This window comes from Carcharodon carcharias, chromosome 24 (assembly GCF_017639515.1).
Source record: "Carcharodon carcharias isolate sCarCar2 chromosome 24, sCarCar2.pri, whole genome shotgun sequence".
NCBI classification, from domain to species: Eukaryota; Metazoa; Chordata; class Chondrichthyes; order Lamniformes; family Lamnidae; genus Carcharodon; species Carcharodon carcharias.
In genome coordinates, this window is record NC_054490.1 from 32,090,562 (window position 1) to 32,105,451 (window position 14,890).

Genomic DNA, 14,890 nt, shown 5'->3' on the forward strand with positions numbered 1-14,890 from the left:
TAGTGGGATCATCTGTGCAACACCATCTATAACTGCACCCACTGCATATTGGAAAAGAGATCAGAAGAATGCTGACTGGTGTGAGTTTTATTGGATTGAAATAGAGCCAGTTACTGCAACGAAGAGGCGAGCTCTGAAGAACGACAAGCAAGTCACTCGCAAACAAAATCTCGATGCTCTCAGAGATGCCAGAACCAAATCTCCACAGATGCTCGTCACTGCACCAATCAGTACTTGAAACTCAACAACAGCATAAAATCTGCGGCTGAATCTGGGGATGCTCGAGGGATGTATGAAGGAATCAAGAAAGCAACTGGCCCAGCAGCAACAAAATCAGCTAACTTAAAGACAAAGACAGCGATGATCATCACCTAACCGAGCAAGCAGGTGGCATGTTGATGGAGTATCATCTTGAACTCTACGCAATGGAGAATGTTGTCACTGAAGAAGCGCTCAACACCGTTCCAGACTTTTCTGTCATGGAGGAGCTGGACAGCGATCCATCCATTGTAGAGCTCAACAAGGCTATGAGCGTCTTGCCAGTGGTACAGCTCAAGGAAACGATACCTGAAATCATCAAAAAGTGGAAAACCAGCACTGCTGCAGCATCTCCATGAACTTCTGAGTCTCTGCTGGAAGGAAAGATCTGTGCCCCAAGAAATGCGTGTTGCAAATGTAGTACAAACACAAAGAGGATTCCATGGCGTCTGCTTGTTAAGTATCACAGGGAAGGTCTTTGCTTGTGTTGCTCTGACTGGATTGAAGACCCTGGCATCGCGGATCTGCCCTGAGTATCAGTGTGATTTCAGAGCTGGCAGATCAACAGTCCACATGATTTTCTCACCTCAGCAGTTCTAGAAGTGTCGTGAACAGTGCACACCACTCCATATTGCCCAAATAATCTTCACCAAGGCCTTTAATCTCATCAGCAGACAGATTCATTAAACTGCTGCAGAAAATAATCTGCCCTCCTGAACTTCCAGCATCATTTCTTCTTTCCACCAGAACATGTACAGTTCTATCAGTTACAATGGAGCAACATTAGATACTTTCAAGATCAGCAGTAGCATAAAGCAGGGCTGTGTCCCGGTGCCAACTTTCTTTGGCATGTTCTTCTCCATGCTGCTATTGTACACTTTAGGCAACTTAAATAAAGATGTTCGCCTGCATACCAGAACTGATGGCAAGCTGTTCAACTTGGTAAGATTGCGCGATAAGATCAAAGTGTGTGATGTCCTCGTCTATGAGCTGTTGAATGCTGATAATGCCACACTAGTATCCTACATTGACATTCACTTGCAGCAGCTTATAGATTGGTTCTCCCAGGCCTGCAAGGAATTTAGACTGAAACTAAGCCTCAGGAAGACTAAAGTTATGGGCCAGGGCTCCACCTTCCATCAACATTATCCAGAGTGAGGTTTTCACTGTCAAAGCTTCACATGCCTTGGATCAACAATTACCAACAACCTGTCCCCCAATGCCAAAATCAGCACCAGGGTTGCCAAGGTTACAGTTGTCATGTCAAAGTTGAGAAGGTGAGTGTGGACCAACAGCAAACTAACTGAAAATACAAAGCTGTGTGTACCAGGCTTGTATTCTCAGCACCCTCCTTTACAGTAGCGAAGCATGGACAACTTATTCAAATCAAGAAAAGCGGCTGAACAGCTTTCGCCTCCGCTGGCTGAGATGAATATTAGGCATCTTCTGGCAGTACAGAGGGTCAAATCTGAAAGTACACCAGCGTGCAGGGAATCTCAAGGGATATTTCAGAATATATACATTCCAATGGGAAAGGAAAATTCCAAGGGGATGGCCCACCATCTGTGGTTAACTAAAAAAAGTTAAAGACAGTTTCAAACTTAAAGAAAAAGCATATAATAATGCAAAGATGGGTGGTAGGTCAGAAGATTGGAAAAAATATAAAGAACAGCAAATAATGACAAAAAGGTTAATAAGTAGAGAAATATTAGAGTATGAGAGAAAGCTATCTAGTAATATAAAGACGGATAGTAAGAGTTTCTATAGATACTTAAAAAGGAAAAGAGTGAGCTTTGGCCCTATACAAGGTGCATCTAGGGAATTGATAGTGGAAAGGAAGGAGATGGCAGACGAAGTAAACAGGTATTTTGCTTCCGTCTTCACTATAAAGGACACAAGTAACATCCTGGAAATAGCTGTAAATCAGGAAGTGGAAGGGAGGGAGGAACTCTGGAAAATTATAATCACAAAGTAAGTGGTATTGAGCGAATTGTTGGGGCTGTGGGCTGACAAATCCCAGGTCTAAATGGACTTCACCCTAAGGTCTTGAAAGAAGTGGCTAGTGAGATAGTTGATGCACTAGTTTTAATTTTCCAAAATTCCCGGTTTGGGGAAGGTTCCATTGGATTAGAAAATAGCAAATATATCTCCTTTATTCAATAAGGCAGGGAGACAGAAAGCAGGAAACTATAAGCCTGTCAGCCTAACGTGTGACATAGGAAAAATGTTAGACGCCATTATTAAAGATGTTATAGCAGGGCACTTAGAAAAAATCAAGGCAATCAGACAGAGTCAACATGGTTTTGTAAAATGCAAATCATGTTTAACCAACTTATTGGCATTCTTTGAAGGAGTCACATGTGCTGTGGATAAAGGGAACAGGTGGATGTCCTGTACTTAGATTTCGAGAAGATATTTAATAAGGTGCCACATCAAAGGTTATTGCAGAAAATAAAAGCTCATGGTATAGGGGGTAACATATTGGCATAGATAGAAGATTGATTACCTGACAGGAAGAAGGTGTTTTTCTGGTCAGCAGGGTGTGATGAGTGGTGTGCCCTCAACATTTTACAGTTTATATAAATGCCTTGGATGAAAGGAACAAAGGAATGATGGCTAAATTTTCTGACAACACAAAGATATGTAGGGAAAGTAAATGGTGAAGAGGATGTAAGGAAGCTACAAATTTAAGTGAGTGGGCAAAGATCTGGCAAATGGAGTATAATGTGGACAAATGTGAAATTGTTCATTTTGGCAGGAAGAATAACAAAGGAGCTTATTATCCAAATTGTGAGAGATTGCAGAACTCTGAGATTCAGAGAGATCTGGGTGTCCTAATGACAGGAGACCGGGAGCTCAGGGTCATGCCCACCGACTGAATTGGAGGAGTCTGCAAAGTGGGCATCCAATCTCCATTTTCTCTCCACAAATGTAAAGGAGACAGTGCTGAAAGTAGAAAATACAGTTGCTAAACTGAAAGAAGTATAAGTACGTCACTTTATCACCTGGGAGGAGCGTTTAGGGTCCCGGACAGTGAGAAATAAGGAGGTAAAAGGGCAGGTGTGGCATCTCCCGTTTACCTTTCATTTACTCTATCTTTCCTGTAGACCTTAAAACTGGGTATATTTAATTCCCAGTCCTGACCATCTTGCGGCCATGTCTCCATAATGGGTAGCGTGCCATACCCTCCAAGTTAAATATGCACCTGCAATTAATTTAATTCGTACTTTATACTCTGTGATTTCTACACACCAACCGGCACTTCTGTTCTTACATATTTCTTATTTTTTTGGTCCTCATTTAATTGTTTTACATCTTCTGTTTTCCTTTCATCTGTCCAGTTTTGAATGCCTACCCCCATTTACACTGTTTCTACTGGAACTTCCGAACTTCAATACCATCACCTACAAGGCTAATTCATCTCTGCAAGCCTGGCTCATTGTAGAAGTCAATTCTACTGGAAACATGAATTATCCAGCATCAGTTCAGCCTGACGGCCTCTGTGAAGGAATTCATCATTGAGCTTTTGATGGACTCTAGGCTCATGTGAAACAATAATTCCTTGCTCTGTGGTCTTTGCCCTGTAAATCAATCTTTCGCTATCCCTCATTTATTGTATGAATGCACAAGGAGCTACACAGCGATACCCCCTCCCCTGTTTTGAGTGTGTGCAAATAAACTAATACTCTGAGTTCACCCTTGCTTTGGGGTTATTAATAGAAACTGGATCACACAAAAGCTGAGGGGTTGGGAAATACACCATTGCTTTTAAAGGAGAAAATCAAAATCAAAAAACCTTTCTGTTTATGGATGGGTGGTGAGAGGAGAAATCAGGGCTGTTTAACTTAAACCCCTTCCTGTCAGTAACACTACAATTCTGAGAACCACATTTCAGGAACAATATCAAGGCCTTGGATTGGATTCAGAGGAAATTTACCAGGATAATACCAGGAATGGGGGTCATCTTTTACATGGAGAGATTGGAGAAACTTGGATTCTTCTCTTTAGAACAGGGAAGGTGAAGAGCAGGCAGGGCAGAGAGATTCAAAGTGGAAGGGTTTTGATTGAAGATGCAGAAGAATCAAGCGAATGGCAAGTGCAGGCAACGATTTAAAGTAATTGGCAAAAGAACGGGAGGGGAAGTGAAAAAAATTTAGCGGGTTGTTAAAATCTGGGTGCACATCATGAAGGAGTAATGGAAGCACTTTTCAGAGAAATTTCAAGTGGCCAGGTCAGTGGGGCACAGGTGTGAGCTGGGTCAGTGGGGTGTGGGCCTGGGTCAGTGCAGTCTAAAATACACACAAGATTCACTTGTGACAGAAAATGATCTCAGGTCAGATTCTATTGTATGGCCTCAAGCTGGATAATTGTGCTGGGTGGTCAGACTCTCTCAGTCTCATTCTCGCCAATTCCTGCCTTACCTTGTAATCTTTGTGTTCTGCCTACAGGACCAATGTTTATCAGAGTAAATAGGGCATTCTCTCATCTTTCTCCCCAAGTCAGTCTATGACAACTCTTTGAATTGGAAAGGTTCTCTCTCCAGTTGGTTCTCTCTCAATCCTGTGCTGGTTCACCTGTTGCTCCTCAGTCTACAATCCCTGTTTACTTCCGGTTGTGTCCTTCACTCCATCATTAATTGGAAGATCTAATTATTACAGGACATAAAATGTGATGACAATTGACAATGTGAAGTAGAATGTCACTTGCCCCAGATCCCTGGCCTGTCCTCCTGGGCTTACAGCAAATAGCTAGAATTTGGACGGACATCTTTTGATTACTGTCCTGCCACCGGCCTCCCACCATCTCCTCACGTCTGTCAACCTCTGACCTTTTTTTTATATTTGTTCACAGGATGTGGGCATTGCTGGCTAGGCCAGCATTTATTGCCCATCCCTAATTGCCCTTGAGAATGTGGTGGTGAGCTGCTTTCTTGAATCACTGCAGTCCATGTGGTATAGGTCTGTGGTGATCTGTCTTACTCTCTGTCTCCAACCTGTGCATGTGGTGCTGTCTCCTCGTCAGCCTCCTCCATATTTTGCATCTCTCTCTCTCTTCCTGTATCTCACCTCACATTATCCTCACTTGCAGCTCATACCCTGTACCACCCAATCTGTCAACCCCTTTGTGTCCACGATCTGATTTACTATCTTACTTTGTCCCATCTTTCCCACTCTATCAGTTTGAGCCATTAACCACTTTCTCCAGCTGTCCACGTCTGCCTCTCTCTCCCTTTCTCTGTCTCCCCTGCCTGTCACTTTCCCTCAGTCCCCTCATCTCTCTCCTCACATCTGTATCTCTACATCTACCTTTTTATTCTATTGCTGTCTTTCTTCCACCTGGTGCCCCATCTCTCTGTCTCTCCCTAAACTTGCCCCTTTTTCTGTCTCCCCAATTCGCCTCTCTGTCTGTCTACCTCATCTGTCTTTCTCACTGTGTCCCACATCCATGTCTGTCTTACCACAGCCATGTCTATCTCCCCCGCCTGGCTCTATCACTGGCTCATCCTGTCTATCTCCCATGTCTGTGCCTTACCCTCCTCAAATCTGCCTCCCTGTCTCTCTCCCTCTCGCTTCCTGTAGCTCTGCACCTCTCTCTGCCCTTTGCTCATCCGTATAATCCCTCTTTCACTCCCATGCACCTCTCTCTCTATCCTTTCCTTGTCTGTCTCTCCATCTTTCAACCATCTTCCCTGGCTCCGTCTATCCTCCATCTGTCTCCCCATCATATGCCCCCCTAATACTTATCTTTCCACTCATGCTTCTCTCTCCCTTTGACTCCACCCATCCCTCTCACTCACTCTGCCCCCACACCCCCAGTATATCTCACATCTCTCTCTCCATGTCCCCCCATCCAGCTCTTCCAGTCTGCCCCTCCACAGTTGACTCCCAATCTGCTTCTCTCTTTTCCCCCATCTATACTCCCACCATCTGTATCCAAAGGTCTCTCTTTCTATCCTCCCTCTGGCTGTTTCCTATGTATGTCTAACCAGTTTGTCTTCACATTTCTGCCTCTCTTTCCCACCTGTCTGATTCATCCAATATGTCTGCCTCCCATCTCTCTCTCTCCCTCCCATACCTCCACCCCACCCTGGATGCTTCACCCCATTGGTCTCTTTCTCTTTCCCCTTGCCTGACTCCCTCACTGTCTCTCTCTCTATTTCCTCTTCTCTGCTTCACCCCATCAGTTTTCCCCTGATCTGTCACTTTCTGCCTCCCACAGCTATCTGCCACTGTCTGTCTTCACAAGTCTGCCTGCTCTCTTCCCTCAGAATTTCCCTCCACCAGTTGATCTCCCCACCATCTGCGTCTTGTACTGAGATCTGTCAGGTTGTTACCCTAGCAATAGAGGAAATCACTCAGCAAAAATAACTGAAAAGGGAAATAACAAAACAACCATCACGTGTGCAAAGATCAGTAAGAGGAAGATTAACCCTGTACATTCAGCCAGTTTTTTTTTTATTTAACAATGAAGATGTGATTCCAGTAATTGGTGTTTTACACCAAGACCTGACACAGTAGACTGACTGAACGTACCATCAGTACCTGCTGTATAGGACAATAAGCAGTATAACATCTACAGAAATACATCACTAAAACAGTCAAATAGTTAGAAACTGACCTTGTCACCTCTGAAAATCTAACTGCCTTAAGTTATCTAAACTTGTAACTGTTAAGGTGCTGTTATATAGCATCTTAAATGTAGAAAAAGATCCTAAGATTCTTCACAGAAGCATTAGCGAACACAATTTGCTACGTGAGAAAATAGTAACAGTAGTGAACAGAAACTTGTTTAAAAGGACAGTGAGGAGTATCAAAGAGGCAGAGAGTTTTAGAGAGGGAATTTCATATAATCGGGCCTAGGCTCCTGAAGAAAGGGCCACCAATGGGAATTTTGTCATTACATTTTCTTTTAGATCAAATCTTTTTACTCTAAAATACTCACAAGATTCACTTGTGACTCTGAGCTTGAGACAGAAACTGATCTCACTTCATATTGCATTGCACAGCCTCATGCTGAATAATCCTTCTCAGTAGTCAAACAATCCCAGTCTCATTCTCATCATATCCTTACTTTGTAACTTTTGTTTACTGTCTACAGGACCATTGTTTATCAGAGTAAATGGGACTTTCTCTTACCATTTTCTCCAGTCAATCTGCATAAACCCTTTGAATCTGAAGGGTTCTCTCTGGTTGGTGATCTCACAATTCTGTGAATGTTCATCTGTTGTTGTTCCTCAATCTGCAATCTGTTTACTTCCTGCTGTGGATTATTCTCAATCGCTGCATAATTCACTGGGACACCTGATTACGACAGGACAGAATATAGGGTAACAATCTACAGTGTGAAGTAGAGTTACACTTTTTTCAGATCCCCAACCCAATTGATTGGTTTCGAGGAAGTACCCGGAGTTTCAGCAGAGATGCTATGACTATTCTCTGCCCATCAGCGCCTGGATTACACACTCTCTGATCTCACTGACTCCATCATCCCTGTGTTACACACTGTCTGATCTCACTGGCTCCAACCTCCCCGAATAATAGACAGTCCGATCTCACTGACTCCATCCTTCCTGGGTTACACACTTTCCGATCTCACTGGCTCCGTCCACCCCAGTTACATACTGTCTGATCTCACTGGCTCCGTCCACCCCGGGTTACACACTGGCTGATCTCACTGGCTCCATCCTTGCCCAGCTACACACTGTCTGATTTCACTAACTCCATCCTCGCCCAGTTACACACCGTCTGATTGCACTGGCTCCGTCCACCCCGGGTTACACACTGTCTGATCTCACGGGCTCCATCCACCCCGGGTTACACAGTGTATGATCTCACTGGCTCCCTCCTTCCCAGATTACACACTGTCCGATTTCACTGGCTCCATCCTCCCCGGGTTACACACTGATCTCACTGGCTCCATCCCTTCCCGGGTTACGCACTGTATGATCTCACTGGCTCCCTCCTTCCCAGATTACACACTGTCCGATCTCACTGGCTCCAACCTCCCCGGGTTACACACTGTCTGATCTCAATGGCTCCATTCTCCTTGGGTTACACGCCGTTCAATCTCTCTGGCTCTATCGTTCCTGGGTTACACACTGTCTGATCTCACCGGGTCCATCCACCCCGGTTACACACTGTCTGATCTCACTGGCTCCATCCTCACCCAGTTACACACTGTCTGATCTCACTGGCTTTATCCACCCCGGGTTACACACTGTGCGATCTCACTGGTTCCATCCTCGCCAGGTTACACACTGTCCAATCTCACTGGCTCCATCCTCCCCAGGTTACACACTGATCTCACTGGCTCAATCCTTCCTAGGTTACACACTGTATAATCTCACTGGCTCCCTCCTCCCCAGATTACACACTGTCCAATCTCACTGGCTCCATCCTCCCCGGGTTACACACTAATCTCACTGGCTCCATCCTTCCCGGGTTACGCACTGTATGATCTCACTGGCTCCCTCCTCCCCAGATTACACACTGTCTGAGCTCACTGGCTCCATCCTCCCCAGGTTACAGACTGTCTGATCTCGCTGGCTCCATTCTCCCCGGGTTACATGCCGTCCAATCTCACAGGCTCCATCGTTCCTGGTTACACACTGTCTGATCTCACTGGCTCCGTCCACCCTGGTTACACACTGTCTGATCTCACTGGCTCCATCCACCCCAGGTTACAAACTGACTGATCTCACTGGTCTCATCCTCCCCAGCTTACACACTGTCCGAGCTCACTGGCTCCATCCTCCCTGGGTTACACACTGTCTGATCTCACTGGCTCCGTCCACCCCGGGTTACACAGTGTCTGATCTCACTGGCTCCATCCTCCCCGGCTTACACACTGTCCGATCTCACTGGCTCCATCGTTCCTGGTTACACACTGTCTGATCTCACTGGCTCCATCCTTGCCCAGGTACACACTGCGTGATTTCACTGGCTCCATTCTCGCCCAGGTACACACTGCCTGATTTCACTGGCTCTGTCCACCCTGGGTTACACAATGTCCGATCTCACTGGCTCCATCCTCCCCGGGTTACACACTGTCTGATCTCAATGGCTCCATGGTTCCTGATTACACACTGCCTGATTTCACTGGCTCCATTCTCGCCCAGGTACACACTGCCTGATTTCACTGGCTCTGTCCACCCTGGGTTACACAATGTCCGATCTCACTGGCTCCATCCTCCCCGGGTTACACAGTGTCCGATCTCACTGGCTCCATCCTCCCCGGTTTACACAGTGTCCGATCTCACTGGCTCCATCCTCCCCGGGTTACACACTGTCTGATCTCAATGGCTCCATGGTTCCTGATTACACACTGCCTGATTTCACTGGCTCCATTCTCGCCCAGGTACACACTGCCTGATTTCACTGGCTCCGTCCACCCTGGGTTACACAATGTCCGATCTCACTGGCTCCATGGTTCCTGGTTACACACTGCCTGATTTCACTGGCTCTATCCTCCCAGGGATTATTCCTCCTTTTTCATTGGTGAAGGCGTAAATTCGCCATTTTCTCTTCAAACTGCAAATAATCCCCCTTGATCAGCCGCAGTATTAATGCTGTAACAATAGTGTAACTCTCCTTATCATTAATGAATCTCTCAATGTTAAAACTCAGCGATGTTGGAGATCTGCCTGTTTCTCACCGTCACAAACAAACCCCACTCTTCAGAAGATATTAGTCTGGAAACGTTAACTGTCTGTTTTTCCCTCTACAGACACAGCTGGACAAGCTTTGCTTATTATAAACAAACCGCTCGCTGGAAATCCCCGAATTCATAGCGGAGAGCAGCAACACGCATGAGCGGGGAAAAGAGGTTTGAAACACTGCGCTTGCGCATCGATGTTTCGGCCCCGCTGTGGTGTGGTTGTTTGACTGCTTGTTTGTCCCTACAACCACACCAACCCCCTCCACTTCTCTCTCTCTCTCTCTCCCCGCCGGCGCCCCCCCCCCCCCCACCCCCACCCACACACCCACCTTACACCAGCTTATATTTCAACTCTTTCTTGGACTCGAACTCAAGTTCTGTCGAAGGATCATGAGGACTCGAAACGTCAACTCTTTTCTTCTCCTCCGATGCTGCCAGACCTGCTGAGTTTTTCCAGGTAATTCTGTTTTTGTTTTGGATTTCCAGCATCCGCAGTTTTTTTCTTTTTATCTCTGATTCTGTTGCTCCTGTTCGTCAGCTGCACGTTGAACATCGGAGTCACCAAAATAGCAGAGGGAGAAACAGAGTGAATCCTGTTTTGACACAGATTAGAGAGTCTAACAGTAAGAGATGGGCAGACATTGAAATGTTCCAGCTCACAGGCAGTACCAGATACTGAAAGATTCAGTAATATAAAAGCAAAATATTATGAGTGCTGGAAATGTGAAATTGAAACAGAAAATACTGAGACTCAGCAGGTCTGACAGCATCTGTGGAGAGAGAAACAGTTAACGTTTCGAGTCTGTATGACTCAGAAAATGCAGAATGAATTTCACACTGGAACATAGTGCAGAGATTGACAATTCACACTAAATGGTAATCATGTACCATATACTAGTCAATCTTTACAAATATCATTCCACGACCATTGAAATATAAATGTCTGAGTCAGTTTTTGTTGTACAAAACTGGTAAAATATGAGGAAAATACTGTAAAGTAGATAGAAAAGTTTAAATAATATTAAAATTGTTTGATCTAACAAAATGCACTTAGATCTCGTCTCCATACCCATAATTCCCATTTTTCCCAGTCCAATTAAATGTGAACAATTATTGTATCTTGCGTCCATCTTGGATTAGTTTTTCAGCCACAGTTTGTAGGTTGCTTTTTTTCAAGCTGTGCAGATACACTAAGCAGAAAAATACCCCATATTAAATGAATTGTGAATAGCGATGTCTCTGCATAATGTTTGGGACTTCAAAATTAACAGTTATTGATATGGAGTATATGGATGTTACTTCCCAGCTACCAGCTGCTGTTTAACAGTCAATAAACCAGCAGTCATCAAATCAGAATTGTTTATCTTTCACTAAGAGTGCCGATATCCAAAATGACACCATTCCCAGAAATCTAACCTGTAAACTTCATTGTTCCGAAGTGTGGGGGCCTGTACTGGCAGGAACTGAGGTGTGAGGGTAGGGGTGGAAAGGATTTTTAAAAAGCGGGTTAAAAAAGTTTAAAAGAATTAATGAATGAAAATGAAAATAAGTAAATAAAAAATATATTTTTTTAAAAAGGGATTTAAAAAGGGTTGAAGATAGAGGAGCAAGTTCATGGTCTGAAGTTGTGGAAGTCAGTATTAAGTCCAGAGGATGTAAAGTGCCTGATCAGAAGATCAGATGCTGTTCCTCCAGTTTGCGTTGGGCTTCAGTGGAACATTGCAGCAGGCTAAGAATGGAGATGTGAGCATGAGAACAGGATGGCATGTTGAAATGGCAAGTGACAGCAAAGTCAGGATTGTGCTTGTGGACAGACCGAAGGTGTTCCGCAAAGCAGTCACCCAGTCTGCATTTGGTTTCCCCACTGTAGAGGAAACTGCATTGGGAGCATCAAATACAGTAGGACAAATTGAAGAAGGTGCAAGTGAAGCATTGCTTCACCTGAAAGGAGTATTTAGGCCTTTGGACAGTGAGGAAGGAGGAGGTAACGGGGCAGGTGTTGCGCCTTCTGCAATTGCATGGAAAGGTGTTGTGAAGGAGATGACGTGTCAGGGGTGATGGAAGAGTGGACCAGGGCCTTATGGAGGGTACCCTCCCTACAGAATGCTGACATGGTGGGTGAGGGGAAGATGTTTTTGGTGTTGCCATCATGCTGCAATTGGCGGAAATGGTGGAGGATGATTGTTTGAATGCAGAAGCTGTGCGGAGAAAAGCTAGGACAAGGGGTTCTGGGAGAGAGGGGAAGGTGTGAAGGCAGGGGCGCAGGAGATGGGTTGGACATGGTTGAGGGCCCTGTCAACACAGTGAAGGGTAAACCTCAGTTAAGCAAGAAGGATGACATGTCAGGAGCCTCGTTTTGGGAGGTGACATCATCAGAACAGATGCGACGGAGGTGAAGGAACTGAGAGAATGGGATGGAATCCTTACAGGAAGTAGGGCGTGAAGAGCTGTAGTCGATGTAACTGTGGCAGTCAGTAGGCTTGTAATGAATATTGATGGACAGTCTATCACCACAACAGCTTTCAGCTTCCTTGGAGCTGAAAGCTTCATCCGAACTTCCTCTCCAGTACATATCTGCATTTTCCCCTTCATTTTTTGTAAATTTCTCATCTGATTTCAGAGTTGCAGATTTTGTGTTGAAAACATACTGGGTGCCCACGGAAGCTCCTTTGATTGACAGCTCTCTCTACCGCCCTCTCTCACGCACGTGACCCGCCATAGCGTCACACCCCCTTTACGAGCTAAGGCGCCGCGCCTGCGCTGTGCCTCTAATGAGCCACGTTCCCTTAGCAACCGACCGGCCCCGGCTGATGAGCCGCCTTGATTTCAGTGTCCGGTGATGGGAGCTTGTTACTGAGAGTGTCCGCGTTTGGGGGGAACGGCAGCTGATGAGGGGAAATCGTCAACATTTATGAACCAGCAACACGGTCCGGGGCAGAGTCTCTGTGAATCTGGGCATTGTTCGTGACCCTAAAATAAAAAAAAAGACATAAAGGTAACCGATATCAGATAAAGGGTTAAAGTATCTGAAAGGTGGGTTGTCCCGGATCAAAGCGGCCGAATGGCCATCCCCAGCTCCAAGACCCAGCAGTGTCACCCCCGCCCGCTCGGCCGGCAGGGAGGTAAAGCCAGCTCTGGCAGCAGGAACAGAAGGAGGCATTCAGCCCCTCCAGCCTGAGCCGCCCATTCACTCGGATCATGACTGATCTGGGAGACATACTCCATCCGCCCGCCTGGGCTTCATATCCACAGCCTCGGGCAGCAAAAATATCCCCATCTCAGGCTGAAAATTATTCACTGAGCTAATATCTGCTGCTTTATGTGGGAGAGAGTTCCCCACTTCCACCACCCTTTGTGTGAGGATGTGTTTCCTACTTTCTCTCCTGAATATCCTGGCTCTGGTATTAAGATATTTATGTCCTTGTCCTGGGCTCCCCCAGCAATGAGTAAAGTTTCTGTCCACTGATCAATCCCTTTCAAAGCCCTAAAATCCTCTGTCCGAGCAGGCAGCTGGAAGGGGGACAGGATGGGGAGTAACTTATGGCCTCACTATTTCAGATATGATCTGGAAGGAACTAACTCAATGTTTAAGAAAACCCTCCTCTCTGTTCTGGTTCCTTTATCAATAACAGATACCATAAAACTGCCCTCCCCTGCTTCTGATCCTTCTGCCACAGGAAACACTTTCTCCCTCATTATCAAAACCTTCCTTATTTTGAATTCCTCTGCTCAGTCTCCCTTTAGCCTTTTCTGTTGTGAGGAGAACAGTGCCAGTTTCCCTTGGGTCTTCACCTAACTGAAGTTTTTTCTCTTTCTTGGGATGTGGGTGTCACTGACAAGGCCAGCCTTTGTTGTCCATCCCTAATTGCCCTTGAGAAGGTGTGGCTGATCTGCCTTCTTGAACCTCTGCAATCCATTTGGAAAAGTTCCTGATTTCTGGTACTGTTCTGCTGATGCTGCCGTGCGTCCCCTTTCCAAGGACCCAGAATTGAACACAGTGCTCTAGCTGAGGCTGAGCTGGTGATTGATAAAGGTTTAACATAACTTCCTAGTTTTTGTAATTTATACCTTTGCTTATAATGCCGAAGATTCAGTTTTTAAAAACAATTATCCCAACTTAAGATAAAAGCAAAATACTGCAGATGCTGGAAATCGCAATAAAAACAGAAAATGATGGAAAAAAACTCAGCAGGGCCAGCAGCACCTGTGGAGAGAGAAACAGAGTTAATGTTCTGGGCCCGTGTGACTCTTCAGAGTTAATAAGAAGTGGAAATGTGATGGATTTTATATTATTTAAGAGGTGGTGGAGCGAGGGAGAAGGCCAGAGATAGGTGACAGCTGAGGAGAGATTGACAAAGATGCCATGAACACGAGACAAAGGGAGTGTTAATGATAGTGGTAAAGAGTAAAGAAGATGCTGATAGTGGCGTAAAGGTAAGATAGCAGAATGTGTTCATAGCAGAACAAAGGTCAGTGCTCTGTGAAACCAAAACATAGAAACAAGTGACAGATGGCTCTGTTGGGGGAGGGGTCGTTGGAGAAATTATCTCAACTTGTCGTGTTATCTTTAAAAATCTGTATATGTTATTCTCAAGGTCTCTCTGTTCTTGCACCACTGTTAAAATTGTACCACAGATTAACATTATTATTTTTAATTGGAAGTTACATATCTAGAATCACTAACTGACTAAGTAGAAAGCAGTGGGAGGAGAAGTTTACAGATTGAATTTGGGAAATGGAGAAGGTGGTGATTGTGGATTCAGACAAGGGTGGGAGATTATTTCAGAGAATCTCCATGATCTGTTGTAAGGTCTTTCTCTCTCTGCCTTGTTCCAGCTGTTCTCGTTTGTACTTGTGACTTGATTGGTCCAATCTATGAACTCGACTGCTGCTGTGACCCTGACTGCTGCTCCACAGACATCAATGTCTTCTCTTCCTGTCTACCGGCAGTGAACTGTAAGTGTCTGGTAGTATG

The 14,890-nt window shown here is 45.3% G+C and overlaps 1 protein-coding gene and 1 long non-coding RNA gene across 29 annotated transcripts in view; one reads left to right on the top strand and one right to left on the bottom strand.

The window, feature by feature from the left end:
* The window catches only part of LOC121269361 (NACHT, LRR and PYD domains-containing protein 3-like), a 72,491-nt gene extending 62,171 nt beyond the window's left edge, over nt 1–10,320 (bottom strand). For 3 of the 21 annotated variants that reach the window (XM_041173936.1, XM_041173916.1, XM_041173915.1), the window contains exon 1: nt 7,395–7,537. Coding sequence is in view for 17 of the 21 variants with exons in the window: in XM_041173916.1 (XP_041029850.1) it covers nt 7,395–7,397 (3 nt within the window). In the remaining 4 variants the exon portion in view is untranslated. Of the gene's footprint in view, nt 1–3,130; nt 3,179–4,679; nt 4,904–7,394; nt 7,560–8,424; nt 8,450–8,476; nt 9,205–9,225; nt 9,577–9,623; nt 9,780–9,848; nt 9,868–9,912; nt 10,069–10,244 lie in introns of those variants that run through there. The other 18 variants (XM_041173932.1, XM_041173924.1, XR_005941341.1 and 15 more) reach the window with 17 other exon arrangements.
* LOC121269367 overlaps nt 10,305–14,890 on the top strand; it is a 30,853-nt gene continuing 26,267 nt past the window's right edge. The window contains exons 1-3 of one of the 8 annotated variants that reach the window (XR_005941349.1): nt 10,313–10,372; nt 12,536–12,910; nt 14,752–14,871. This is a non-coding gene — a long non-coding RNA (uncharacterized LOC121269367). The other 7 variants (XR_005941348.1, XR_005941350.1, XR_005941353.1 and 4 more) reach the window with 7 other exon arrangements.